This window comes from Pithys albifrons, chromosome 24 (genome assembly GCF_047495875.1).
Source record: "Pithys albifrons albifrons isolate INPA30051 chromosome 24, PitAlb_v1, whole genome shotgun sequence".
In the NCBI taxonomy this organism is placed as follows: domain Eukaryota; kingdom Metazoa; phylum Chordata; class Aves; order Passeriformes; family Thamnophilidae; genus Pithys; species Pithys albifrons.
Window position 1 is genome coordinate 3151801 of NC_092481.1, and position 25307 is coordinate 3177107.

At 54.6% G+C, this 25307-nt stretch overlaps 1 protein-coding gene across 4 annotated transcripts in view; it reads right to left on the bottom strand.

Annotated features, from left to right (window-relative positions):
• Positions 1-3001: 3001 nt before the first annotated feature.
• PTPRU (protein tyrosine phosphatase receptor type U) overlaps positions 3002-25307 on the bottom strand; it is a 72810-nt gene continuing 50504 nt past the window's right edge. For 2 of the 4 annotated variants that reach the window (XM_071576583.1, XM_071576581.1), the window contains 15 exons: positions 24439-24511; positions 23436-23512; positions 22690-22707; positions 21858-21894; positions 21349-21446; positions 21145-21261; positions 20384-20538; positions 17938-18073; positions 17696-17845; positions 17426-17599; positions 14536-14676; positions 13557-13682; positions 10496-10653; positions 9333-9468; positions 3002-6866 (listed from right to left, as the gene is read on the bottom strand). In XM_071576583.1, coding sequence (XP_071432684.1) covers positions 6804-6866; positions 9333-9468; positions 10496-10653; positions 13557-13682; positions 14536-14676; positions 17426-17599; positions 17696-17845; positions 17938-18073; positions 20384-20538; positions 21145-21261; positions 21349-21446; positions 21858-21894; positions 22690-22707; positions 23436-23512; positions 24439-24511 — 1659 coding nt within the window. In that variant the 3' untranslated portion in view covers positions 3002-6803. The remainder of the gene's footprint in view (positions 6867-9332; positions 9469-10495; positions 10654-13556; positions 13683-14535; positions 14677-17425; positions 17600-17695; positions 17846-17937; positions 18074-20383; positions 20539-21144; positions 21262-21348; positions 21447-21857; positions 21895-22689; positions 22708-23435; positions 23513-24438; positions 24512-25307) is intronic. The other 2 variants (XM_071576584.1, XM_071576582.1) reach the window with 1 other exon arrangement.

The window sequence follows — 25307 nt, forward strand, 5'->3', positions numbered from 1 at the left end:
TTATCTTGACTCTACCCAACAAACTCAACTTAAAGCTAAATGCATAATTTACTGCAAATTAAACTTAATGGGACTGGAATAATTATGTTGACTTTTGGAAGTACTTAAGGATAAATACATGATTAGATATTTTGCACACCGCGAGGAAATATTTATTTCTAAATACAAATTCTCCCCATCCAGCCTTTTGATGGAACATTTAGAGGTGACATGAGCAGCATAAAGATTCCAGTCCTGTTCAGGCCACTTTAATAAATTATCCTCCAGCATCTTCAGCACTGGAGAGATGGGAATTCTCTGGAAAAGCTGCCAGGGATGGCATGGGGAGATTGGCACATCCCTGGATGGGGCTCTTCAGCCTCCACTCCCTGTGCCCATCATGTCCTGGGCATCCCTGCAGAGCTGGGCTGTCCATAGGACCAAGGTCATGCCACAAGGTCATCCCACTCAGGGACCCATCACACACTTCTGCCCAAAAAATCCCCCAGGTGAGGATGGGTGGGTGGTCTGGGCACGAAGCTCTGCCCCAGGGATGGCAGTGGGACAGGTTTGTCCCCATTCCAACCTCATCCCAAGGCGTGGGAGGTCTTGGCAGGGTCTCTGGAGGACAGAGCTAAGAGGGGATGGAGAGGATGAGGCCAACCTGAGCCACAGCAGCCCTTGGCCTCATCACAGGTGATAGATGGGCCACTGGAACTAATTGCATTTGGGTTTTGATTTAATGAATTAATCTGCCAAGGTTAATCAGGAGGGTTTAACACACCCTCCCCCAGCCCTCACCCTGGGCTCAGGACAACCTTTCAAATGCCACATCAAAAGGAAAAAGCCAAAACCTGAGAGGGTTGAACTGCCATGAGGGGCAGGAGTGGGGACCCCCACACTGGGAAGGGACCTGCTCTTAAAAGAGGGAAAAGGAAGCCCAAAATTCCTTTGGGAATTCTTTTGCTCATGTCCCTCCAGAACTGGGTGGATGAGATCTGGGCACCCTCCTGGCAACACTCCCCCAGTCCTGAAGATGATTTGGGGTTCTGGGCTCTTCAGGGGCAGGATGGCCATGGTGGGGCTGGCAAGGACAAAGCTGAGCATCCACTGGGAATTCCAGCCCCTCTGGGCAGGTGGAGAGGAGTGGCACAGGGGTGGCACAGGCGTGGCACAGGGGTGGCTCCTGGCACATCCAGCACTGTCTGTCAGCCAGGATTAGGGATGAGCCTGGGGATGGAAGGACAATATCCAGGTCACCTCCAACAATGCCACGACATTGGCTTAGGGAACTTCTGAGCAGCTCTACCAGGGGGTGTGTGCTCCTGATATCAGCACAGAGGGGGCCTGGGGTGGCAGAGCAGCTCCCAGGAGCCCCAGGTTGGGCACTGGATGGCACATTTGGATTAGTTATTGAAATGCAAAGTGCTCCTCTGAAGCAGCTCTAAGCCCCCCAGGCCTGGCAGAGCAGCAGCAGGACCCAAGCCATGCCCATGCCAAGGAACTCTTGGCTCTGCAGAACAGGGAAAGAAGAGAGTTCCACCCCACCCCATCCCATCCCCTCCTGGGGCTGCCCCACAAGAGGCCACTCACCAGGACACGCTGATGAAGCAGAGGTGGGACAGGAGGGACATCTCCATGGGATATCTCCATGGGATGAGGACCTGCACTGCTGGTCTGTCCTGGCTCCAAGGACCTGTTGGCTCTCCTGGGCTGTCCAGGTCTCTTGGAGAAGTTGCAGGGATGAAGTAAGGAATGACAGTGATGCCACCCACCTCCCCAAGCTCCTGGGACCTCAGAGAGCCATCAAACCCAGTGGCCACCACCCTTGTCCCTGCAAACAGCTCCTTTTTTACCTCAGTGAGCCATAACTCGAGGCCCTGGTGGGAGCAGCTGCTGCCTCTGCCTTCATTACAGCCCAGAGAGGGAATGATGACCATCATAAACCAGGGGAAAGGCTTTTTCCTCATTTGCTCCTGGTGACAGTGAGTGCCCAACGAGCTGTGGTGCAACACAGCTTGGGAAGAGCCAGGCTCCAGCTCCAGGGCAGAGGGGACCCCGGGGAGGAGGGTGAGGAGCCACCACAGAACTCAGAAGTGGCTCTGGATGGGCCACCAGGCTGTGGCTGTGGGGCACTCAGAGCTGCCCAGCAAGACCCTTGCAGGAAGGTGCCTTACTTTTATTTTTCATATATTCAAATGTATCAGGTGCCTGTTTGGCTGGAGGAGAAAGGGACAGGGCACTGCTGGTGGCCTGGGGGCTGCAGGGTGGCCTCACCCTCTCCTGAAGTCCCCAAACAGCCCCAAAGCCCCCAACAGGGAGCAGGACCCTGAAGCTCACAGGGGCCAACCCAACTCAAGACCCCCCTGCCCTCCAGGACATCCCCAGAGTTCACCCCCTGCCCACCCCGAGCCCTTCCCAAGTGCAGGACTTGATCTGAATTTGCATTATCCCCCTTTTATTATTTATTGGTGCAGTGTAATTACTGCATCCTTCACGAGCCTTAATTAAAGATGAAAAACAATCCTGACAAGTCAATTAGTTTGGGGTTTCTTTTTTTTTTTTTTTCCTTGGTCTCCATTAAATTAAGACTCAAGTGTTTCTGGAAGTGTTTAATATCACAACACATTTAACTGAAGGCTGTTCTGGAATAAATAAATCACCAGAAACAATGCAGGAACTTTTCCTCTCTTTTTACCACCAGGATTTCATTTTCCAGCTGGGAAAAGCCCTGAGTTTCTTCTTCCTCCACAACACCTTTGGCAACACTGGAGAACTTCCATCACAAGCTTTGGGCACCCAGGGTGGGTTTTACCCAATCCAAGATCTCCAGGAGGACACCAACAGCATCTCCTCTGTGCCATGAAGGTGTTTTGGAGTCCTGGAATTTGGACCTGCAAATTAAGCCCCTAAAATATCCTTAAAAAAGCAAAATATGACTGATAGAGAGTTTTGGGGTTTTTTTCTCCACCTGGAGCCTCAGAACTCCCCAAACCACAGCAAAAGAAATCCAGAGGCCATCACGAATTTGGAACATTTATTTATGCAACTGATTTTCTGAAAAGGAAAGAAAGCCAAAATAATGATAATAATAATAATAAAATAATTAAAAAAACAATTAACAACAGCTGGATGTGTGGGGTACAATCCACATCAGACATAATTCTCCCTCCTCCTCATGGGATCAACCCCTTTGGCAGCACCTCTTGGATGCTGCTGCTTTTCAGGATCACTTTTTCTGCATATGGACAAAATTTGGTGGTTTTTCTTGGGTTTTGTATTTTTTTTCCTTTTTTTTTTTTTGTTTGGTTTGGTTTTATTAAAAAAAAAACAACAAAAAAAAGCACCACTCCAACCTGTAATACCAATAAACATTATCCATCTTAAGAACAGTATTTATATTTTTATAGAGAGATTTCTATATATATATTTCTATGTACAGGATGTCCTTGCCTGATGTCAGAGGAGCATCTCAGGAGGAGCTGGAGATGGGTTGGGTTTTACAGCACTTGGATTTCAAAGTCTGCCCTTCACCAGAGATGCCCTAAAACCCCAGAGACACCCAGCAAGGAGGTATCAAAATAAAATAAAAAGGGGGGGGAAAAAAATCTTGATTTTAAAACATATGTACAACTCCTCCAGCTTCTGCTGTCTCTGTAGGACCAAGTGGGGGTTCAATTTTCCACCTTTTCCTCTTTCTGGCAACACTTTCACCTACAGCCCTGTGGGATGGTCCCTCCTTCTGGAGCACAGGGAGGATGTGGGGGAAAATCTGGGATGAAGCAACAACATCCCTCCAGCTCCCAGGGCTGAAGAGCCCCCAGATCATCCCATTCCCAAGGATTTCAGAGGTTCAGCTCAGCCCTTTTCATCCAAACCCAAGGAATTCCTGCACCCACCATGCAGAGCCTTCCCTAGGACAACATGGACATGTCTATGGAGAGAGGGGGATTGGGGAAAAGACTCTGATTTATTCCAAGTCAAGGCTTGTGATGGGAGTTCCTGGTGTCACCAGGTACTGGTCAACTGGACCATTTGGGGGTAAAAAGGACTATTTGGTCACAAGACAAGATGGGCACATGACAGGGTTGGACAGCAGGGATAGAAAAAATGGGAATAATGTTGTATAGCCCTTGGAATAAGTCGTCAGGCTGGGAATTACTCAGGGAGCAGGTGAGACAGCCAAGGGTCTGCCAAAACCTTTGGGAGCTGCTGAATCCCCAACCCCACAGTGGGTGCAAAACCTCCAAGGGCAGGGATGGATCTCCTCCAACCTTGGAAGGTGGATGGAACATCTGGGTTTGCTCCCCCAGCCCTCCTGATTCTTGAGGGAGAATTCCCTGGGGAGAGACATCCCAGCTCCAGGTAGGCAGGGCAGGGAAGCTGCCCCTGCCCTGGGCAGGTGGGGCAGGAGGATGGGGGAGCACAGATGGGGGATGAAGGATGAGAGGAGGGGGAAGGATGGGGGAAGGATGAAGGATGGGGGAGGGGGAAGGATGAGGGAGAGATGAAGGATGGGGGAAGGATGAAGGATGGGGGAAGGATGAAGGATGGGGGAAGGATGAAGGATGGGGGAAGGATGAAGGATGGGGGAAGGATGAAGGATGGGGGAAGGATGAAGGATGGGGGAAGGATGAAGGATGGGGGAAGGATGAAGGATAAGAGGAGAGGGAAGGATGGGGGAAGGATGAAGGATAAGAGGAGAGGGAAGGATGGGGGAAAGATGAAGGATGGGGGAAGGATGAAGGATGGGGGAAGGATGGGGGAAGGATGAAGGATGGGGAGGGATGAAGGATGGGGAGGGATGAAGGATAAGAGGAGAGGGAAGGATGGGGAAAGATGAAGGATGGGGGAAAGATGAAGGATGGGGGAAAGATGAAGGATGGGGGAAAGATGAAGGATGGGGGAAAGATGAAGGATGGGGGAAAGATGAAGGATGGGGGAAAGATGAAGGATGGGGGAAAGATGAAGGATGGGGGAAGGATGAAGGATGGGGGAAGGATGAAGGATGGGGAAGGGATGAAGGATGGGGAAGGGATGAAGGATGGGGAAGGGATGAAGGATGGGGGAAGGATGAAGGATGGGGGAGGGATGAAGGATGGGGGAGGGATGAAGGATGGGGTTGCCCATATGCACCCTCCAACATCTGGAGAAGTTTCTCATCTGTTCTGCTCCATCCCCACAAAACAATATGATGGTGAAGGGTTGGTTCTGTCTGGCCTTCAAGACAGAACAGACCCCAGACCTGCATCCCTTTGGCTGCACCTTCCTGAGGCTGTTTAATCACCACCAGGCTGTGAGAGCAGAACCCCCTGTAATTATCACACCATCAGACACAGGAAGTGCCACCTCACACCCACCTGCAGCAGGATGGAGCCAAAAAAGCAGCAGGTACCTGCAGTCACCAGCCCTGGGTGGCACCAGGGCTCGAGGGCCTCCCCCTGCCCAGCCCCAACACAGGGGCACAGCTCAGGGGCTTCAGCACAGCCAACACCACCCCAAAACTGGCCATCCCAAAACTGATGATCCCAAAACTGACCATCCCAAAATTGATAATCCCAAACTGACCATCCCAAAATTGATAATCCCAAAACTGACCATCCCAAAACTGACCATCCCAAACTGATTAACCCAAAACTGATTAACCCAAAACTGATTAACCCAAAACTGATTAACCCAAAACTGACGAAGCCAAAACTGACCAAGCCAAAACTGACTATCCCCAAACTGACCACCACAAAACTGACCATCCCCAAACTGACCATCCCCAAACTGATCAACCCAAAACTGATCAACCCAAAACTGATCAACCCAAAACTGACCATCCCCAAACTGATTAACCCAAAACTGACCAACCCAAAACTGACCACCCCCAGACTGACCATCCCACTCCACCAGCCCCAGCAAAAGCCAAGAGCATCAATGGATAACTGCCTGGGGGTGGCATCCAGGAGGGACATGGGATAGACCTGAATTTTGAGGATTTTGGCTTCAAACACAGCTAATCACATGGGAAGGGTTAAAAACAGCCTTTGGGGCTCTTAATTCTACAGATGCAGAGGATGGTGTGGAGGTGCAGGAGAACCATCCCTTCCAAAGTCCAGGTGGGTCCCTGCAGAGGGACGTGGCCAGTGCTCCCCCTGCCCTCCCACCCCCCATCCCTGCTCCATCCAGGGCTGGACACTCCAAGGGTTGCAACTCACAGGACTAAAACAAGCGAAGATCAAACTCATGGTGTGAAGGGGCAGAAACTCAAGAGCTCCTGGGAGGGTCTTTGTGCCCCCCAAAGGGCAGAACCCGCTGGCACCGCTGGGCTCCTCGGGAGCAGCTCCAATCCCACGCTCCACTCCAAAACCAACGTCTCTTCTCCCAGTATCCATCCTTCCCTGCTGGGAAACGGCCTGGGCTCCTCCTGTCCTCCTCTTCCTCCCTCCCTGGGCTCCTCCTGTCCTCCTCTTCCTCCCTCCCTGGGCTCCTCCTGTCCTCCTCTTCCTCCTCTCCAGCTCTTCAGGGGCACATCCTGCTCACACCGACCCCATGGCCGTGACTCCAGGGAAGGGCACGAGTCGTGACATCCAACCCGTGCCCACTCAGACACACTCAGGGCACAGAGGGAAGATGGAGAGCAGAGGACGAAGATGGAGAGTGGCCAACACATCCAACACATCCCCACGTCCTTCCACGTTCTTGAGCCGATGGGTTTGCCCGTTGGGTCCTTTGCTGTTTCCCTGCCCACCTTCAGCAGCAACGCCACGTCCAGGTGGGAGATGCACAGTTGGCACGACCCCTGCGCCAGCACTTGCCACCCCTGTGCTGGCCAGGTGCTATCTGGTCTCCAGGGACTCCAGATATTCCAGTGCTATGTCGTAGCAGAAATGATACTGCTCCTGTTTGGAGAGAGAAGAGAGGATGTTGTGATCCCAAGGGAACTGTTTCCCAAATCCAGCCCTATCTGAGGCAAAAGGTGTGTCACCAACCCTTGAGGGGCTCCATGGGATGTCAGCTGGGCTTGTGTCCTCTCCAGACCTCATGGCAGTCCTTCAGAAGCCACAGCCAGGAAAAACTCCACTCTTGGCAAACAACACCCACTGTTGGTGTTGTCCACATTGTCCCCAGATCCAAAGGCACCACGAGCAACAAATTTCCAGTATCTTGGGGACAAATGGCACCTTCACCTCCCCCAGGGGATGGCCAAGGACTGTGGCATCCACAACCATGGAAATACAGTTTCTTAACCACCTCAGGGCACAACCAGGAGCAGCACTGGGGGCTCAGTGACCACCATCACCCGTGTCCAACCTCCTCATCACCACAGTGAGTGACATGAGTCAATCAGATGGTGGCAGGGCCATGGCAACGATGGAGTTTGGGGTCAGAGGTGTCTGAAACAAAACCTCAAGCAGGAAACTGAGGAGGGTTTTTGTTTCTGAGCTCAGCAGAGGCTGGAACTGGTGAGTGCCAAGGTGACCATCCATGGTCCGGGTGGGTGGAGATGCCCTGCCCTGGCTGCCAGGACATTCCTCATCACAAATTCTCTCAGTGCTGATAGAAAGGTGCTGTTCTCCATCCCCAGCAGGGATTTGGTCTGGGAGTTTGCTTTGTGTGACAAGACACAAAGGGAGGAAAGTCCCGGCAGTTTCGCTCCCAAAAATCCCAATTTTCCAAGGGAAATGCCAAACAAATGAGCATTTTGGTGCTCAGGTCCAAGTCTGACCTTCCTGTGAGAGAGCCAAGGACTGGAAGTGGAGAAGTTCCTCTCCAAGCCTACAAAAAGCCCAGGCTCACTGTCCCATCATTTCCTGAGAGATCCATGAACGATGTCAACATCCTCCCACCCTTTGTTTTCCCCCAGGGAAAGCCCAGCATGGGTTTGATAGCAAAAATCTCTGAAATTGGGCTTGCAAAGGCAGCCTCATCCATCCTCACCCTCATCCTCCTTTCCATGACGTGTCCTCTGCTCTCCCACCCTTGTACAACTCCCAGCACAGGAAACCACCTTGGCAGTGCCCAACCCCACCAGGTGTTGCTCCAACGGGCAAATAACCCAAATAAATCAGGATTTTGGTGCTGCTACAAACACTGGGACATCAGGTGGGAGCAGGGAGGGAAAGGGGAGAGCTCATCTCCTCAAATCCCATCCCCAGGACAGGGATTGCAGCACCAAAAATCCTGTTATCCCACATGGCTGGGAGGCTGCTCAGGGATCCAGGTGGGAGCAGGCAGGGGGAGAGAGAGGAGGACTTCAAAGAGGGGAGGCTGTGCCAGCTCAGATTAAAAGCACATAATGCTTTTTGGATTAAGAAAAGGGATTGTTTTGGTTTATCATCATCTAAAGATAAAGCCTGGGGGGGAGCAGAGGGGAGGAGGCACTGGCAGCAGGAGGTGCCCGTGCTGGGCTGTGGCACCCCAGGATGGGTCCAGCCTCCCAGGGACTCTAGGACATTGAGACTCCCAGGATAGCTGGTTCAGGTTCATTTGAGGCAGGAGGCTCCTCCTGTCCTGATGGGAATGTTGCTTTTCTTTAATACCTTTGCAATTCAGCCCAATGGGTCTGGTGGCTTCGTGCCTGTCACATCATCTCTCCATTCTGTCCCTCCCCTCTCACCCTCCCTCACCTTCTCCTCTGCTTTTAATTCCTAATGCAGATCTCATCCCCTCCTCAAAACCATTTCATTTTGCAACTTAAGGGGTTTATAATCCACACAGGGTGAACATTTCCAGCTGACTTGCTTTTAAAACATTATGAGGCACCTGGATCCTCCCCCACAGGGATGGCCACGCAGCTGCTCCATCCCCTCCACCATTACTGAGGGCATCAATTAGGGCAGGGCCTTTCCACCCTGACCTGCTGCCACCTCCAGCCTCCTCCTCAGGGCATGTGGCTCCATCACCACTCCCAGCAGCTCCTCCAGCCATTGATTTCACTCCAAATGCTGATTCCTTTTGTATTTCCAACAGGAATTTATCTGAGTCCCTGTTATAGTTTTCTCTCTGTGCTTGGGGGGGTTGGCAGTTGCTTATCTCAAACCAAGACAGTCCCCCTCAGAGCTGCTCCCAACACCAAAACCCTTCCAACCACCCACAGTTACATCCCATAAGTTGAGTTGAACCTGCCTTCTGACTCTTGGGAAGGATTTCCACCAACCCCAGTGCTGACCCCACGTTAGCATGGCAGGATGAAGACAAGCCCAAGGCTGCTCTGAGGAGCTGCCACTCTTCCCTGCCCATCCCATGCACTGGCACGAGGATGCCCATAAAGCTCATCAAGGTTTGGGATGGAAAATGTTGGGAATTGAGCATCCCCAACACCTCTCCACCAGCCAGGGTGGGTCTTGGTGGTGTCAGGTGCTTACCAAGGTCTCCACCATATTTGGCTTGTAGTTGCGGAGGGTCTTTGCAGCATAGAAAACATCTGCCATGTTGTGACACTTGATCATCTCCAGGATCATGGTGGAGGCACAGAAGGTGCCACTCCGGCCACCTCCATTCCTGGTGGGAGAAACACACTTGTTGTGGGGACAGAATGGCCCTAGAGAACCATCCTGCTCCCTCTACATCCCCCCTTCCTCTGCGCAGCCCTTTGAGGTGTTCCAGAGCAGGGGGTTCATATCCCAGAATCTTCCCAAACTGGGAGACCTGAACCTGCCCCCCATGGTGGCAAGAGATGTGATCCTGCCCTCCAGGGATATGAAAACACCTTTCTGGACCATCCAAGCTGGATTCTGAGGACAGTTTGGGACAGTTTCCAGCCCTGCTATGGGTCAGCTCCTTGTGTGACTTTGGGGAAGCTGCTGAGATGCTCCTCCATCCCCAGAGTGACCCTGTGGCCTGGAGGAACCTTCCCACACTTCACCTCCCCAAATGCTGGGCTCCCTAAATCCCACACCACTCCATCTGCCCCCCTGGCAGCAAAGGGAACAGGGCAGAGGGAGGGAGAACACGATGCCAGTGTTTGACAAAGCACGTTCTCTAATTATCCCTCGGCTAATGAAGATGGACAAGGCTGTAATTAATTTCTGATTCTGCCGTCTCTGCCCGTCTGGGAACGTGCCAGGTCCCACCTGAGGGTGTTTGGGAGCCAAACTCACTGGGAGGAGGGGGATGGAGCCCATCTCCAGGCTGGATGGGGCTTGGAGCAATCTGGTCTGATGGACCTAGTACCTTCCAATGCAAACCATTCCATGATTCCATGTCCCCCTCAGTGGAAAGCAAAGGGACTTGCACAGCTCCTGCCACATCCCTTTGGAGCCTGCAGGACGTGGTGACAGGGTTGGGACCTCTGCCAAGCCCTGCTGCAGGACAGGGACAGGCATGGAGGGCAGGGTGGGTGCCAGGGTGGCACTCCCACCGAGCATCCATCTCATGGAGGAGCTTTGACAAGGTGCCTCACCCAAACCACTTGTTGTGGCAGAGGTGACACCACCTGGGGACAAAGTCACCCCAGTGAGGGGTTTTTGGACTGCCAGGCACAACTGTGGCCATGGAAACTGGTGGCATCTCCCCAGGGGACACTCACAGGCAGTGCACCACAGTCCTGCCATCCCCACTTTCCTTCTGCCACCTCTCCACTTGGGCCAGGAGGTGCAGGAAGGACTTCTTGGAGTCGGGGGTGTCTCGGTAGGCCGACCACCGCAGGTACTGGAAATGCCGGACCATCAGGTGCCCCTCCTGCAACTGGAAAAGCAAAACTCATCAGCTGGAGCCCATGGGCTGCCCTCACTTGTCTCTGCTGGAGGTTGGATGGAGGGCAAGAGGGGTTTGCCAGGCATGGACAGTGGAGAAAAGAGAGGAAAACCCTTTCCTGGTGCTTTAAGCTGGATAGTTCCTCAAGCTCACACTGGTTCCACCACCCCATTGCACCCAGGGAAAGGTGTGGCTTATGCCACCTCACAGCATCCCAGGCTGTCCCTCTATCTCCTAGAACTTCTCACCAGACCCCCTGAGCCTCCCCGAGGCTCCTCCATCACATCCTCCTCCTGCACACCCAAGATCCACAGGGATGAGTTTCCATCCTGCTTGCTGGAAACCAGGAGGCTGCTGAGGAGCTGCCACCCCCAGAGGCAGGAGCTTAATGCCTGGTAATCTGGTTAGTTTGGAAAGCTAATCTGGTTAGTTTGGAAAGCTAATCTGGTTAGCTGGATCCAGGGGGAAGATTAAAAACATCCACAGAGCTCAACGAGACCAGGTTTTAGCCAGGGAGATGTGGGGGCTCTTCCTCGGGAGAACTTGGAGCATCCAGAGGATGGGATGGGATGGGATGGGATGGGATGGGATGGGATGGGATGGGATGGGATGGGATGGGACGGGACGGGACGGGACGGGACGGGACGGGACGGGATGGGACGGGATGGGACGGGATGGGACGGGACCTCAGGGCTTGGGAGCTTGGAGGAGAAAGGGGGTCAGGCACAGAGGGGGATGCTCAGCTCTGGAGGGCTCTGCCCACCCAATCTCATGTGCCTGATGAGCACCAGACCTTCTCCAACCAGCAGGATGAGGAATTCCCATGGTTCTCCAGCCCAGGAACTGAGGGCATTCAGTGCCCATTCCAACCTGCACACCCCAAACGGGCTTTTCTGAACCTCCTGGGGAGCTTTTCTGAACCTCCTGGGGAGCTTTTCTGAACCTCCTGGGGAGCTTTTCTTCACCCTTTTGGGAGCTTTTCTGAACCTCCTGGAGAGCTTTTCTTCACCCTTTTGGGAGCTTTTCTTCATCTTTCCAGGAGCTTCACTGTGGGTCAGCGATGTTCCTGTGACAGGTTGACCACCTTGGACTCCAGTTTCTGCTTCCAGCTTGAAGCCAGGAAGGCAGAAGGGGAAAGATGAAACAAGTGGAGTCAAAGCAAGAGAAAATTCCTGTGGCAGCCCAGGAAGGAAAGCTCTGAGATGTGTTTTGAAGCTGAGGTGAAAGCTCTGCAGAACTTGTGACATCCCCAGTGTGTGATTCCAGCCAGCAAGGCTTGGCACGAGGTGGCTCCAAGCATTTACCAGCACTGCTCCAGCAATCTGCTCCCTGGGGAATCTCCTCTTGGATCCAGAGATTTCCATCCCACTGAATTGAGCAGGGAACACGTTCTGCCACCTGAGAGCAGAGCATGTTTGGGGTGGGATTTTATGCTGACACCCAGGAAATCCCAGATGTCCCACAGGGAGCGTGAACCAAAACCCTCTTTGTGTTAAGAGTCCAGATAATCAGGATTTATCTCCTCTGGCCCCAGCTACCCCTCCAAAGCACCTTCCCAGCCAGGCCACACACTCCCTTCCAAGCTCCCTAATTCCCATCTGCCTGATGACCTTCACTGGGGCATTGCCCTCAGCCTCTTGGCAACCCTCAGGAGTTTAAAGACTTGAGGGATGTCACCTCTCCCTGGATGGCTTTTGGAGGTAAATCAGCTTTTGTTTCTCCAAGCACAGCTCTGCACCCACGTGGGCTCTTCATCCCAGGCCGTGTCCTTTCCATAATTCCCTGCAATTCTCTTCATTTCAGAGCCAGATGAGCCAGCCAAGGCATCCAAGCAACAAGAAAAACAGGTCAAAAACTTTGCTGGTCTTCTCACCCCGCAGGAAAAGGTGCCATGTCCATGTGAGGTGTCTCCAAGCCACAATATGTGTGTGGCAGGGCAGAGATGGACCTCCAGGGAGGAGGAGAAAGGTCTTCCTGCACTTTTCTAACATCTTGCAAGGAGCTGTGAACTCCAGAAAGGTTGGATGGAGCAATGGCAGTTTTACAGCGTCTCCTCTGCCAGGAGAAGAGCTGGGACTGCATCCTCTGGTGGAGCTGGGTTAGGCTGAAGACAGCAGCACTCAGGGGGGACCTTCTCTCTCCCTCCAAGTCCCTGACAGGAGGGTGAAGCCAGGTGAGGGTTGGGCTCTGCTCCAGGGAACAAGGGACAGGATGAGATGGAACAGCCTCAAGTTGCACTGTGGAGGGTTTAGGTTTGACATCAGGAAACATTTCTCCACCAAAAGGATTGTCCAGCCCTGGCACAGCTGCCCAGGGCAGTGGTGGAGTCATTGTCCTTGGAGTGTTCAAAGGTACACAGATGGGGCATTGGAGGACATGGATTGGTGGTGGCCTTGAAAGTTGCACTTGATGACCTTTGAGATCTCTTCCCACCTAAACAATTCCATGATTCCAGGATCTACAGCACCATTCAGTTACCCAGCTGGGCAAAGACCAGCTCCAGGGCTGTGTGGCCTCACTGGGTTCCTCCTTGATCTGCTCTCCAAAGGTCTTCAACATGGCCCAGAGAGGTTGTGGACTCCCCATCCCTGGAGGTGTTCAAGGCCAGGTTGGACATGCCTTGGAGCAACCTGGTTTAGTGGAAGGTGACCCTGCTTATGGCAGGGAGGTGGGACAAGATTGTTTTCAAGATCCCTTCCAACCCAGACCATTCTGGGATCCTGTGGTTCATACACAGCAGCTCTTGGGGACACCCCAGCCCTTGCCCAAAAAAGTGACCCACCTGCACATGAGCTCAGCCAGCCCTGACACTCCCTGGGGGCACCTGGGCAGACACACATGAAGCCCCCCCAGATTTCCTTTCACTGGCACAGAGCCAGAGCAGAGCCCCTCACCCGTGTGATGTTCTGGACTCGGAAGAGCCGGGACACGATGTCCTCATCGGCCACCCCAGACACGTACTCCACCTCCATGGGGCCGTAGTGCTGGAGCCCTGGCTCAGGCCAGTACTGCAGGCAGGGCTGTGGAGAGAAGGACACAGCTGAAGCAGTGGAGACACTGAGAGACAACCATGGCATGGACTCAAAGACCTGAGTAAAGACCATGCCCTTTTTCCACCTGCATCTCCACATTTGCATGAGGAAACTTCTCCATCCAGGGAGAGTCATTAAAACCAAGTATCAAATAAACTGGGCTCAGAAGAAGCCCCTCAGAGGGCTGGATCAAAGTGCCAAACCAAGGTCTACAAAATAAACTGGGCTCAGAAGAAGCCCCTCAGAGGGCTGGATCAAAGTGCCAAACCAAGGTCTACAAAATAAACTGGGCTCAGAAGAAGCCCCTCACAGGGCTGGATCAAAGTGCCAAACCAAGGTCTACAAAATTAAGGAAGGACAGGCAACCACAAAGCCCTGGTTATAAAATGTAAGAGTGGGCAGGCCCTGGCACAGGTGCTGGAGCAAGTCCAGAGGACACCACAGAGATGCTCCAGGGCTGGAGCTCCTCTGCTCTGGAGCCAGGCTGGGAGAGCTGGGGGTCACCTGGAGAAGAGAAGGCTCCAGGGACACCTGAGAGCCCCTTCCAGGGCCTAAAGGGGTTCCAGGAGAGCTGGAGAGGGACTTGGGACAAAGGATGGAGGGACAGGACAAGGGGAATGGCTTCTCACTGCCAAGGGACAGGGATAGATACTGGGGAGAAATTCCTCACTGTGAGGGTGGGCAGGCCCTGGCACAGGTTGGGTAGAGAAGCTGTGGCTGCCCCATCCCTGGAAGTGTCCAAGGCCAGGTTGGACAGGGCTTGGAGCACCCTGGGCTGGTGGGAGGTGTCCCTGCCCATGGGGCCAGAGCAGGACAAGGTCCCCAGGGTGGCTGAACTCACCCAGGCAGAGTTGGACTGGTTGAGCTGGTTGAGCATGACGATGGAGGTGCAGCCATAGTCGTAGACCAGCCTCCAGAAGTCGGTGGTGGTGTTCTGCAGGGGGTGCAGCGTGACAATGAAGGCAGCACTCTTGGTGTAGCTCTGCACAGAGGGAAGACAAGCACCACTGAGGATGTGCTGGTGGCACTGGAGCCACTGCTGTCACGCCCCAGGGAATCAGTGTCATCAGAAGAGTGGCACCAATCCATCTTCTCCATGCCGGAGCAGAGCTGGTGTCCCTGGCACAGCCTCAGTCACTCCATGCCCTGGTGATGGGGAGGTCCAAGTGATCCCTGCCCTTGGTCAGGATGAAAGCACCCACCCTCTGCTCTCCCAGGAAAGGGTATTTTCCATAAATAAGGAAAGTGTCACCTTTGAGCCCAGAAGAAGCAAAAGCATCACCCACAGCACCATCCCCATCCCCCGTGTCCCACCACTGAAGGGGCACCAAGAGCAGCAGAGACAACCACTGACCTGGGCTCAAGGGTGTTTTGGGGGAAGGAAAGAAAATCCCCAAGCAGAAAGATCCTTAGAAAGTGCAAGAAAGTGGAGGAGCAGGAATGTTGGAACAAGGGACAGGAGGAGAGGAAACGCCTCAAGTTGTGCCAGAGGAGGTTCAGGTTGGACATCAGGAGGAATTTCTTCACTGGATGGACTGTCAGGCATTGGAAGGGGCTGCCCAGGGAGGTTTGGAGTCCCCACCCCTGGAGGTGCCCAAGGTAGGACTGGCCATGGCACTCAGTGCTCTGGGCTGGAGGACAAGGTGGGCATCGGGCACAAATTGGACTCGATGACCTTGGAGGTCTTTTCCAACCTCAGCGATCCTGTGATGTTTTGGGTGAGATTCAACCCCTTGGTCATCCTGCCACCAGCCTGCCAAGGGCCAGCTGAGCTCACCACTGCCTCAGGCAGACCCAGATCAACAGTTTGGCTCCAATCCCTCCATACACAGAACCAGAGGGGTGAGGGCAGCAGATTTCACCAGGTGTTGCCCAGGCTTGCCTTGGCACCCCCATCTTTGGCACAGGTGTCAATGCCAGCAGGGCACCACAGACCATCTGACAGATGGACAGACTGACTGGGCAAACCACTTAAACAAAATGAGACTTTTTTTGATTTTTTACCCAAAGAGGGAAATGGGTTTTATCCCTTCAGCGAGAATTTCATCCTGAAGGCTTTTCCTGTCTCTAAAAAATATTTCATTTGCTGACCCTTTAGCAGAGATTAAGGGAGGCTCAGTGGTGCATAAAAATAAACTGGATATGCAAAGAGCCAGCAAGCTGCAAACAAAGCCCCAGCCTACTGCAGCCCTCCAGGAGCCACTCCCACCACCAGCAGCCCACTCTGCTTTCCTGACTGTGGGAACAGGGACCAGGGAGATGGGATCAGGACCAGGGAGATGGGATCAGGACAAGGGAATGGGATCAGGACCAGGGAGATGGAATCAGGCCCAGGGAGATGATGGGATGAGGACCAGGGAGATGGGATGAGGACCAGGGAGATTGGATGAGGACCAGGGAGATGGGATCAGGGCCAGGGAGATGGGATCAGGACAAGGGAATGGGACCAGGACCAGGGAGATGGGATCAGGACCAGGGAGATGGGATCAGGACCAGGGAGATGATGGGATCAGGACCAGGGAGATGATGGGATCAGGACCAGGGAGATGATGGGATCAGGACCAGGGAGATGATGGGATCAGGACCAGGGAGATGATGGGATCAGGACAAGGGAGATGATGGGATCAGGACCAGGGAGATGATGGGATCAGGACCAGGGAGATGATGGGATCAGGACCAGGGAGATGATGGGATCAGGACAAGGGAGATGATGGGATCAGGACAAGGGAGATGATGGGATCAGGACAAGGGAGATGATGGGATCAGGACAAGGGAGATGATGGGATCAGGACAAGGGAGATGATGGGATCAGGACAAGGGAGATGATGGGATCAGGACAAGGGAGAAGGGATCAGGACCAGGGAGATGGGATCATGGCACTCAGTGCCACGGCCAAGCTCAGCTGAAAAACCTCCAGGGATGGGAAATCCACCCCCTCTCTGGGCTGCCCATTCCAATCCCTGAGCACTCTCTCTGCAAAGAATTTCTACCTGCTCTCCAACTTCAATTTCCCCTGGCAGAGCTTGAGCCCATCGTGCCCCCTTGTCCTATTGCTGAGTGCCTGGGAGAAGAGACCAACCCCCACCTGGCCAGAACTTCCCTTCAGGCAGTTCCAGACAGTGCTGAGGTCACCTCTGAGCCTCCTCTTCTCCAGGCTGAACACCCCCAGCTCCCTCAGCCTCTCCCCACAGCACTTGTGCTCCAGTCCCTTCTCCAGCCTCGTTGCTCTTCTCACTTGGGTTGGAAGAGACCTCTGAGATCACCAAATGCAACCCTTGATCCAACCCCACTGTGATCACTCTGGCACTCTGTGCCCTGGGCTGGTGATCCCAGTGGGCTTGGATCAAGACATGTTGGATTCTCTGTCCCTGGAGGTGTTTCAGAGGACACTCAGTGCCACATCCAGTCCCTTCTCCAGCCTCGTTGCTCTTCTCTGGCCCCGCTCCAGCCCCTCAATCTCTTTCCTCAACTGAGGGGCCCAGAACTGAACACAACACTCAAGGTGTGGCCTCCCCAAGGCAGAGTCCAGGGGAAGGGTCACTGCCCTGGGCCTGCTGGCCACGCTAGTTTGGATCCAGGCCAGGATCCCCTTGGCCTTCTTGGCCACCTGGGCACACTGGTGGCTCCTATTGAGCTTCCTGTCCCTCAGTCCCCCCAGGTCCAAACCAAGCCATGAGAAGTTGCCAGAGACAACCCAAAGCAGCCCCTCCCACCCCTCAGGGGCCACTCACATCAGTTAAGGCCGCGTTGATGTAGTTGTTGCTGTCTCCATCCACGGAGATGAGGAAGGGAAGGCACCGGTCGGGCGGCAGCACGTCCATGCTGCGGTTGCGCTCCCGGTTGCGGGGCAGCAGCGCGATGCTGCACTCCTCCACGTCCAGGTGTGGGGTCACCGAGTTCAGGGTCTGCAGGAACACTTGTGCCACTCAGCACAGGGCCCAAAACCCCCTCCGTGGTGGGCAGCAGGAGGGTGAAGCAAAGGGGAGGTGGGGGCCGCTCACCTGGAACTCCTCGCGCAGCTGCGACGAGTTGCTCTGCGGCTCAATCCTCACCATCTCCTTGTAGGTGGGCTTGAACTCGCTGGCAGGGATGCTGGTCTCGCCACACAGACAGGCTTCCAGGATGGCATCGTGGATGAAGATGTACTGCTCCTTTTGGGGGCAAAGGGGGCAGGGCTGAGGCTCCACAGCTGGCTGTGACGGCAGCCACGTGCTGTCCCTGGGTGTCCCCAGTGCCACCTCACCTCTGTCTGGATCATGTTGATCCTCCGTGAGCAGAGGGTCTTCACGCAGTTGTAGATGTCCACCACGCCCTCGCACTCAGCCATGTCCAGCATCACGTCCAGGACGATGTAGCAGCCAGTTCTCCCCGTGCCAGCGCTGGGGAGGGAGGGGGAAGGCACAACAAACACATTCCCAGTCTGTACTGGCAGCCACACACAGCCCAAAGTGCTGGTGGGCATCAAGCAAGGTGGGTGTGTGGACCCTGCCCATGAATGTGGGGGCAACCGGGGTCCAGGCAGGGCTGTCAGGACCTGACACACCTCCACAAACCACAGCCTGGTTTTGCCTTAGACCTGCCCAAACAGCAGTGCAGCAGTGCCAGGGGTGGGTGGTGGGCATTCTGCAGGTGGGCACCCACGTCTAAGGTTCATTTTAGCAAAGACAGCAAAACACGTTTTTTGTAACAAAACCAGCAGCTAAACCACCTGAGTGCCAACAGACCCCTGGGATCCCAACCCAAAAGGGCCAAGGAGGGCTCAGCACTGAGTCCTGGCAGAACAGGGAGGTTCCCTTGGCATGAGCAGCTCTGAATTCCCCCAGGCAGACCCTCGGGCTAAGGCTGAGCCCAGCAGGATGCCCAGAGCTGACCCAACAGTGGTGACATCCCAAATCCTGGACTCACAGTCAAAGACCTGCTGTTGTTGTGACCCCACCACAACGTGCTGGGAACAGAACCACTCCCTGCTCCTTTCCTAGAGTCTTTTCCAGTGAAATACTAATTCCTGGGGCTGATGAATCACTCGTTGTGATTATCAGTGATTACAGGCTACAGGCACTAATCACACTGGCTGCTCAATGAGCGCTGATGAGGCAGTTGACAAGGAGAAAGCAAATAAAATAAAAAAGTCCCTCCCACTCATCAGCTCCTCCTTGTTTGCCCAGCAGAGGAAGAGCCATTAACCCACCCCATGGGAATGCCTGCTCAGGGCACAGAAAGCCACCACTGCTGCACAGAGGTGCCAATGGTGTCCTCTCAGCTCTGGTGTCCCTGGGGGTAACCCTGGGAAAGGGGCTGTCCTGCTGTCCCCCTGCAGACCCAACGTGTGACCATCAGCAGTGGTCAAGCTGATCTGGCACCCCCACCCACGAGGACAGAGCTGTGTCAGCAGCAGCAGGTGCTGGGGCAGCCCCAAGACAGAGCTGCTCCCCCTGGACCAGCCACAGCCCCCCATCCCTGCTGCCACCAGCCCAGGGGGTGGCATTTTGCAACTGGGTGACATCACAGAAGGACATCAAGGCCAGGCTGGAGTGGGTTTAGAGCAACTTGGTTTGGTGGGTGTCCCTGCCCATGGCAGGGGGTTGGACAGGATGATCTCTAAGGTCCCTTCACCCAAACCATTCCATGGTTCTATGATCCAACCTCACACCATCAGGTGCCCTCCCTATGAACCCAATGTACCCACTCCCCATCTCTCTACTGAATATTTCAGCATTGCTCAGACATTTTACCACCTTCAGAGCCCAATGCTGAGCACCCACCATGCCATGTGCTCCCTGCCATGCACCCACACCCCCAAACCCTCTCCAGAGGGGCATGGTGCCTCCCAGAGCTGGCTCTGCCCCATGGCCATGCCTGTATCAAGAATAGTGTGGCCAGCAGGCCCAGGGCAGTGACCCTTCCCCTGGACTCTGCCTTGGGGAGGCCACACCTTGAGTGTTGTGTTCAGTTCTGGGCCCCTCAGTTGAGGAAAGAGATTGAGGGGCTGGAGCGGGGCCAGAGAAGAGCAACGAGGCTGGAGAAGGGACTGGATGTGGCACTGAGTGTCCTCTGAAACACCTCCAGGGACAGAGAATCCAACATGTCTTGATCCAACCCCACTGTGAGCAGGGACAGAGAATCCAACATGTCTTGATCCAACCCCACTGTGATCACCAGCCCAGGGCACAGAGTGCCAGAGTGATCCCAGTGGGGTTGAATCAAGGGTTGGTGATCTCAGAGGTCTCTTCCAACCCAAGTGAGAAGAGCAACGAGGCTGAAGAAGGGACTGGAGCACAAGTGCTGTGGGGAGAGGCTGAGGGAGCTGGGGGTGTTCAGCCTGGAGAAGAGGAGGCTCAGAGGTGACCTCAGCACTCTCTACAACTCCCTGAAAGGAGGTTGTACCCAGGTGGAGGTTGGTCTCTTCTCTCAGGCAACCAACAGTAGGACAAAAGGGGCTTAAGCTCTGCCAGGGGAGATTTAGGTTGGATATAAGAAAGAAATTCTTTACAGAGAGAGTGCTCAGGGATTGGAATGGGCTGCCCAGAGAGGGGGTGGATTCTCCATCCCCGGAGGTTTTTAAGGTGAGACTGGACGTGGCACTGAGTGCCATGGGCTGGTGAGCACAGTGGGGTTGGATTAAGGTTGGACTTGATGATCTCGGAGGTCTCTTCCAACCCAGCTGATTCTGTGATTCCATGATTCTGTACCTGCAGTGGATGACGACGGGGCCGGCGTCGGGCGGGGTGGACGCCTTGACCCTGCGGATGAAGGCCAGCAGCCCCGTGGCGTGGTAGGGGACGCCGTGCTCGGGCCACGACATGAAGTGGAACTGCTTCACCTCGTGCCGGGCCGAGTAACCTCGCTGCAAGGGGAGGGGGAGAGGGCAAAGTCACTCTCATCTTCTCAGGAATCCACGATTTTGTCAGCTCAGGTGGGCCACACAACAGTCAGACACTTGGCAGCCTCACAGCTCCCTCCTCCTCGGCTGCAAGAGGGTTAAAAAGCAACCAAGGAGAAGGAGGAGGAGGCAGCAGCAGCAGCCTCAGGTCTCATTCCAGAACATCTCAGCTCCCTCCTCTATAACCAGACAGCAATTTGACATTCCTGTAGACTGGAGGGGTAAATTGCACTGGCTGCATCTCCACTTACCAGGCTGGAAAGTGATGGCTACATCACCTCCAGCCCCGAGGAGAGGAAAGATCTTTCACTCCCCCCCCACTCACATGGTGCTCACAGGAAATTAAACACTCACTCACTGCCCAAACCCACACAGGGCTGAGCTGCTCACCCAGCACGGGGTGCAGAGCCAGGGGAAAGGCAAAGGAGTTACTGGTGTCCCTGGGGTTCATAAGCTGCACCTCAGCTCGGGGTGAGGGTCCCATAGTGGGTTAATAAATGAGGTATTGGCCAGTGCCAGGCTGGTGGGAGCTGTCCCCGAGGGCAGGGCTGGGCAGCAGCGGGGCCGTACCCTCTCCAGGGCGAAGGTGCGCACAGCGTACTCAGCCAAAGTCTCCGACTCCACCAGCGTGATCTTGATGTCCCCGTACATCTCTGAGTCATCTGGCCAGTATTTGGAGCACTTCACCTGCAAGCGGAGCACGGGATGGGGTTTGGGCTCTGCAGAGGGGGCTGCTCACAGAGCCTGGAGGGGAGGGCTGGGTGGGGTCCTTACCCGGCCCACCTCCACCAGCTTGGTTATCATGACGATGCTGGAACAGTGTTCCTGCCACACCATGCGCCAGAAATCGTACACCATCTCCTGCTTGGGCCCTGTGGGAGGGAGGAAAGGCCCAGGGGATGGATGGAGGGATGGATGGATGGATGGATGGATGGATGGATGGATGGATGGGTGGATGGATGGAATGGATGGGATGGATGGATGGATGTTTGGATGGGCACCACCAGGAGAACCCAGCCCTGGCAGCACCACAATGCCACCATATCCACTCTTGCCTCTGTGCCACAAACAGCCCCACAACATCTCAGACCCCTTGTGCCCCCAGGTGTGGTGTCAAAGGGGCAGCAGGAGGGGTGGGAGCTGCTCCACACTGGCCCTCTGCCACCCTTTCCTGCTCCAACAAGGTTAATTCCCACCAGGGACAAACCCCAGGTGCCAAATGAGGGGCTGCAGAACCACTGGCTGAGAGGGCAGGGGGAGCAGGGAGGGGAGGTCACACTCACCTTGTGTGGCTATGAAGTGGTTGGACCTGTGGTAGCCCTGCAAGGGAATCAGGGATGTCAGTCCTAAACTGGGGGGACACTGGAACGCGTGAGAGCTGGGCCACAGCCCCGTAAGACATTTCCCAGTAACCCAACTGGTCCTACCCACCAGCACAGTGCTACCCACCACTGCAGGAGGAGGTGGTTCAGCAGCCACCCAGCACCTGGAGCACCCCGTCCTGGGAGGGTGCAGCTCCTGCATCCCATGGAAGGCTCATGTGACACCCAACCCTCATCCCTGGTCTGCACCAAAATCTTCAGCAGCACCCTGAGGGCATCCCGGGGTCCAGCAGCTCCTGCTGCCACCGGCATCGCTGCCACCAGAGCCCCAGTGATGACAACCCATCCTGGAGCAGCCACGTGGTCCTGAGCCCCATCACTGCTCCCCTTCTTCATCCCAGCTGCTTACTGGGACCATTCCCAACTCTTAACAGGGACATGCCAGCCCAAAGAGCCCATTCCAGCCAGACCAGTGCCAAAGGGACCACAGACCCAGCGTCCCACTCCTTGGCCCTGGGTCCACACCACAAATGTGGAGGTGATTGTGGCTTCTCCATCACCCATGGGTGCTTTCACAGGGGATTTTTGTGGGTTGAACGTGCTCCTCCAAGCACTCGAGGAGGACATTCCACAGACATCTTGGTTTCCCATTCCCTGCACCATCCCCAGGTTTGTCCACACATTTTCCCAGCCTGCCTCTGCTGGCTGTTATTTTACACCACACTGCCCAGGGTGAGGCCTGGGAGGAGATGGGAACAGAGAGAAGGGAGGAGAGGAGGAACCATCTACTTACTTCTCGGTTAATCCGAATCTTAACGATCCCGTTGGGACACAGGTTTGAGAGAAAAAGATCAGAGACAGAGACATTAGTGAGGCACAGATCAGAGAGAGGTTAGAGCACAACCCAGAGCAGGTCATGGAGACACACAGGAGAAAGGACACAGGGGACAGGCAGAGGGACACTGCTCGGGCACTGGGATCCCATCATGGTGGCATCACTGACTGGTGACACCCTCTGGGCAGGAGGGAAGAGTGGGATCTGCTGATGCTTCCAGAAGATGCTGGAGCCTGATGGAGCCTTCCTGCACCTCCCCTGGTCTCAGCATGGAGGTGACAGGGGACATTGTTCTTGGGGACGTCACTGTCAGAGGACACCAGGGATGAGTTCACACACCAGCAGGATCAGTGTGAGCCTCAGATGGCCCCTTGGCCCCTCAACCTCTGCATCCTCCACCCAGGGAGGGAGATCCATGGCCACAAGAGCAAAGGAAAGGGGAAAAAAGATGGAAAAGAGGGGGGAGAGAGGAAATGAGAAAGGAGGGACAGAGCAGACGGAGAAGGGAGAGACAGAACAAGGAGAAGCTGCTGATGAACACAAATAGATCAGGCAGGTCCTTCACGATCTGTCTCAGGGATGCACAGACCAGCCCACCCTGGGCTGGCCAAACTCCTCAAAATGCTGCCAGACAGGCCCTGCCAGTCCACAGGAAGCTCCTGTTGCAGCCCAGACCCCCAGAGACAGGCCCTGTCCCCACTTACATCGATGTAGTTGGCGTTGATGTAGTCGGAGTTGGGGTCACCCAGCAGCGGGTGCAGCTTCACGCGGTGACGGTCGTCTGGGAACAGGGGGAGAAGGGACCATCAGTGCCTGGGGCTGGTCACCCATGGGGTCCCAGGGCCCCCCAGGCACCTGGGCAGTCACTCTGCACCAGGAATCTGCAAAACTCAGGTGGGTGGGGCATATTCAGGAGCAATAAACACAAGCTGGTGGTTTAAACCACCAGGGGCATGGGCTTGGTATCTCCCTGAATTCTGCCCAGTCCTGCCAAAAAGAGGGCACTCAGCATGGCACCAGGATGGCCAGAGCCCAGAGAGGTGAGGGAAAGCTCTGCCCAACCTCTGGTGTCCTCTGGGGTCCTGGACAATCCTGCAGTGGAAGGAATGAAGCTGAGGATGAAGCACGTGGGAGGTGCAGAGTGCCAGAGCTGCTGGAGCACCAGGCTTGGTGTCTCCATCCCTGTGGGAATGTCACTAGAGAGGAGCAGGGAGCAAGATGGTTGTGCCACAAGGATTGGAGGGAGCTGGTGAAGAGCAGCCTCTCTCTGGAGGGTTCCAGCCCTTCCCCAATCTTCTGTCCTAAAATCTCATCATTGAACCCCTTTTTAACTGCAGCATCCTGCACATCCACACCAGAAACTCCCCAGGGCAGGGCAGCAGCTTCTCAGGAGTCCAGACAGGAAAACACACCAGGTTATGTGGGGGCCTTCCAGATTGTCCTCAGCACCCCAGGATATCCCATCCTCAGGAGTTGCCCAGCTCCAGCCCAGCCCTCCTTTGCTCCACCAAGATGTCCAACAGGAGCTCTCAGGCTGGGACCCTGCACTGAGCAAAGACCTTTCTGCTGCCTTTGCCCCACCAAACCCCACCAGTTTATTCCTTGCCATAGACTCGAGTCCAACCTCCCCCCAAAAAAGCTCCCAAAGCCCTTTAGAAGGTTTCTGAAGCTGTTTGGGGTGTCTGAGCCTTTGCTAAAGGCACTCACATGTCGACACATGATCCTGTCTCCCTTTGGTCTTGTCTTTCTTCTTCGAAGCATCCCAGCCTTCAAAGAAACTCTGGAAGGAAAGGATGGATATCCTGAGCAAAGGGCAGGACTGTGGAGTCCCCCCCCAGCCACACAAGAGGTACCAGGACAGACAGAGTGGCTCCTTCATCCCAACACCTGCCTCCTGCAGCTCCATCTCCACAGCACACTCTGCCACTTCTGCTGCATCCACAAAACACTTCATTTTCCAGCAAATTACAGACTGCCTGTTTTTTTACCCAGGGTTGGTTGTGGTTTTTTTTTTTCCTAAACCTCCCCAGCCCCTTTGTCTCCCCAGCAGAGAATAGGTTTGTGTGTGATAACAGTAACATTCATAGATTGGCATGAGAGGAGGAAAGTGGAAGGAAATTACATGTTTTCTCCCCTCCCATAATATCTGAGTGCTTTCAAATGACTGGCTCCAAGAACATACAGCAGCTTTTCAAGGAGCACTAATGATTATCACAAGCCCTGGTTTGTCCAATACATGAAAGGAGGGGGGGCAAGCTCCTGTTCCTGACACAGCTGAGAATTAAACAGTCATTTCTCTGGGAAATTTCAATCCCCAAACCTGTGGGACACTGAGGAGTCAGGAAATCACCCCCACAGGGTGAGCTGAGGCAGAGCCACGTGAAATAATGTGTTTCATTACAAGAGCTCTGGCCTGGCCAGGTGGGATGGACGTGATGCAGCCAATGACCCTTGAGAGGGAAATTCCTCTCCTGGGCTCAGCCTCTCCAGCATCCTCTCCCCATGGTCTTCACAGTCTTGGAAGCTGCCAGATTGCAGAAGATTTGCTTGTCCTCAGGCCATGGCCATGCTTATCA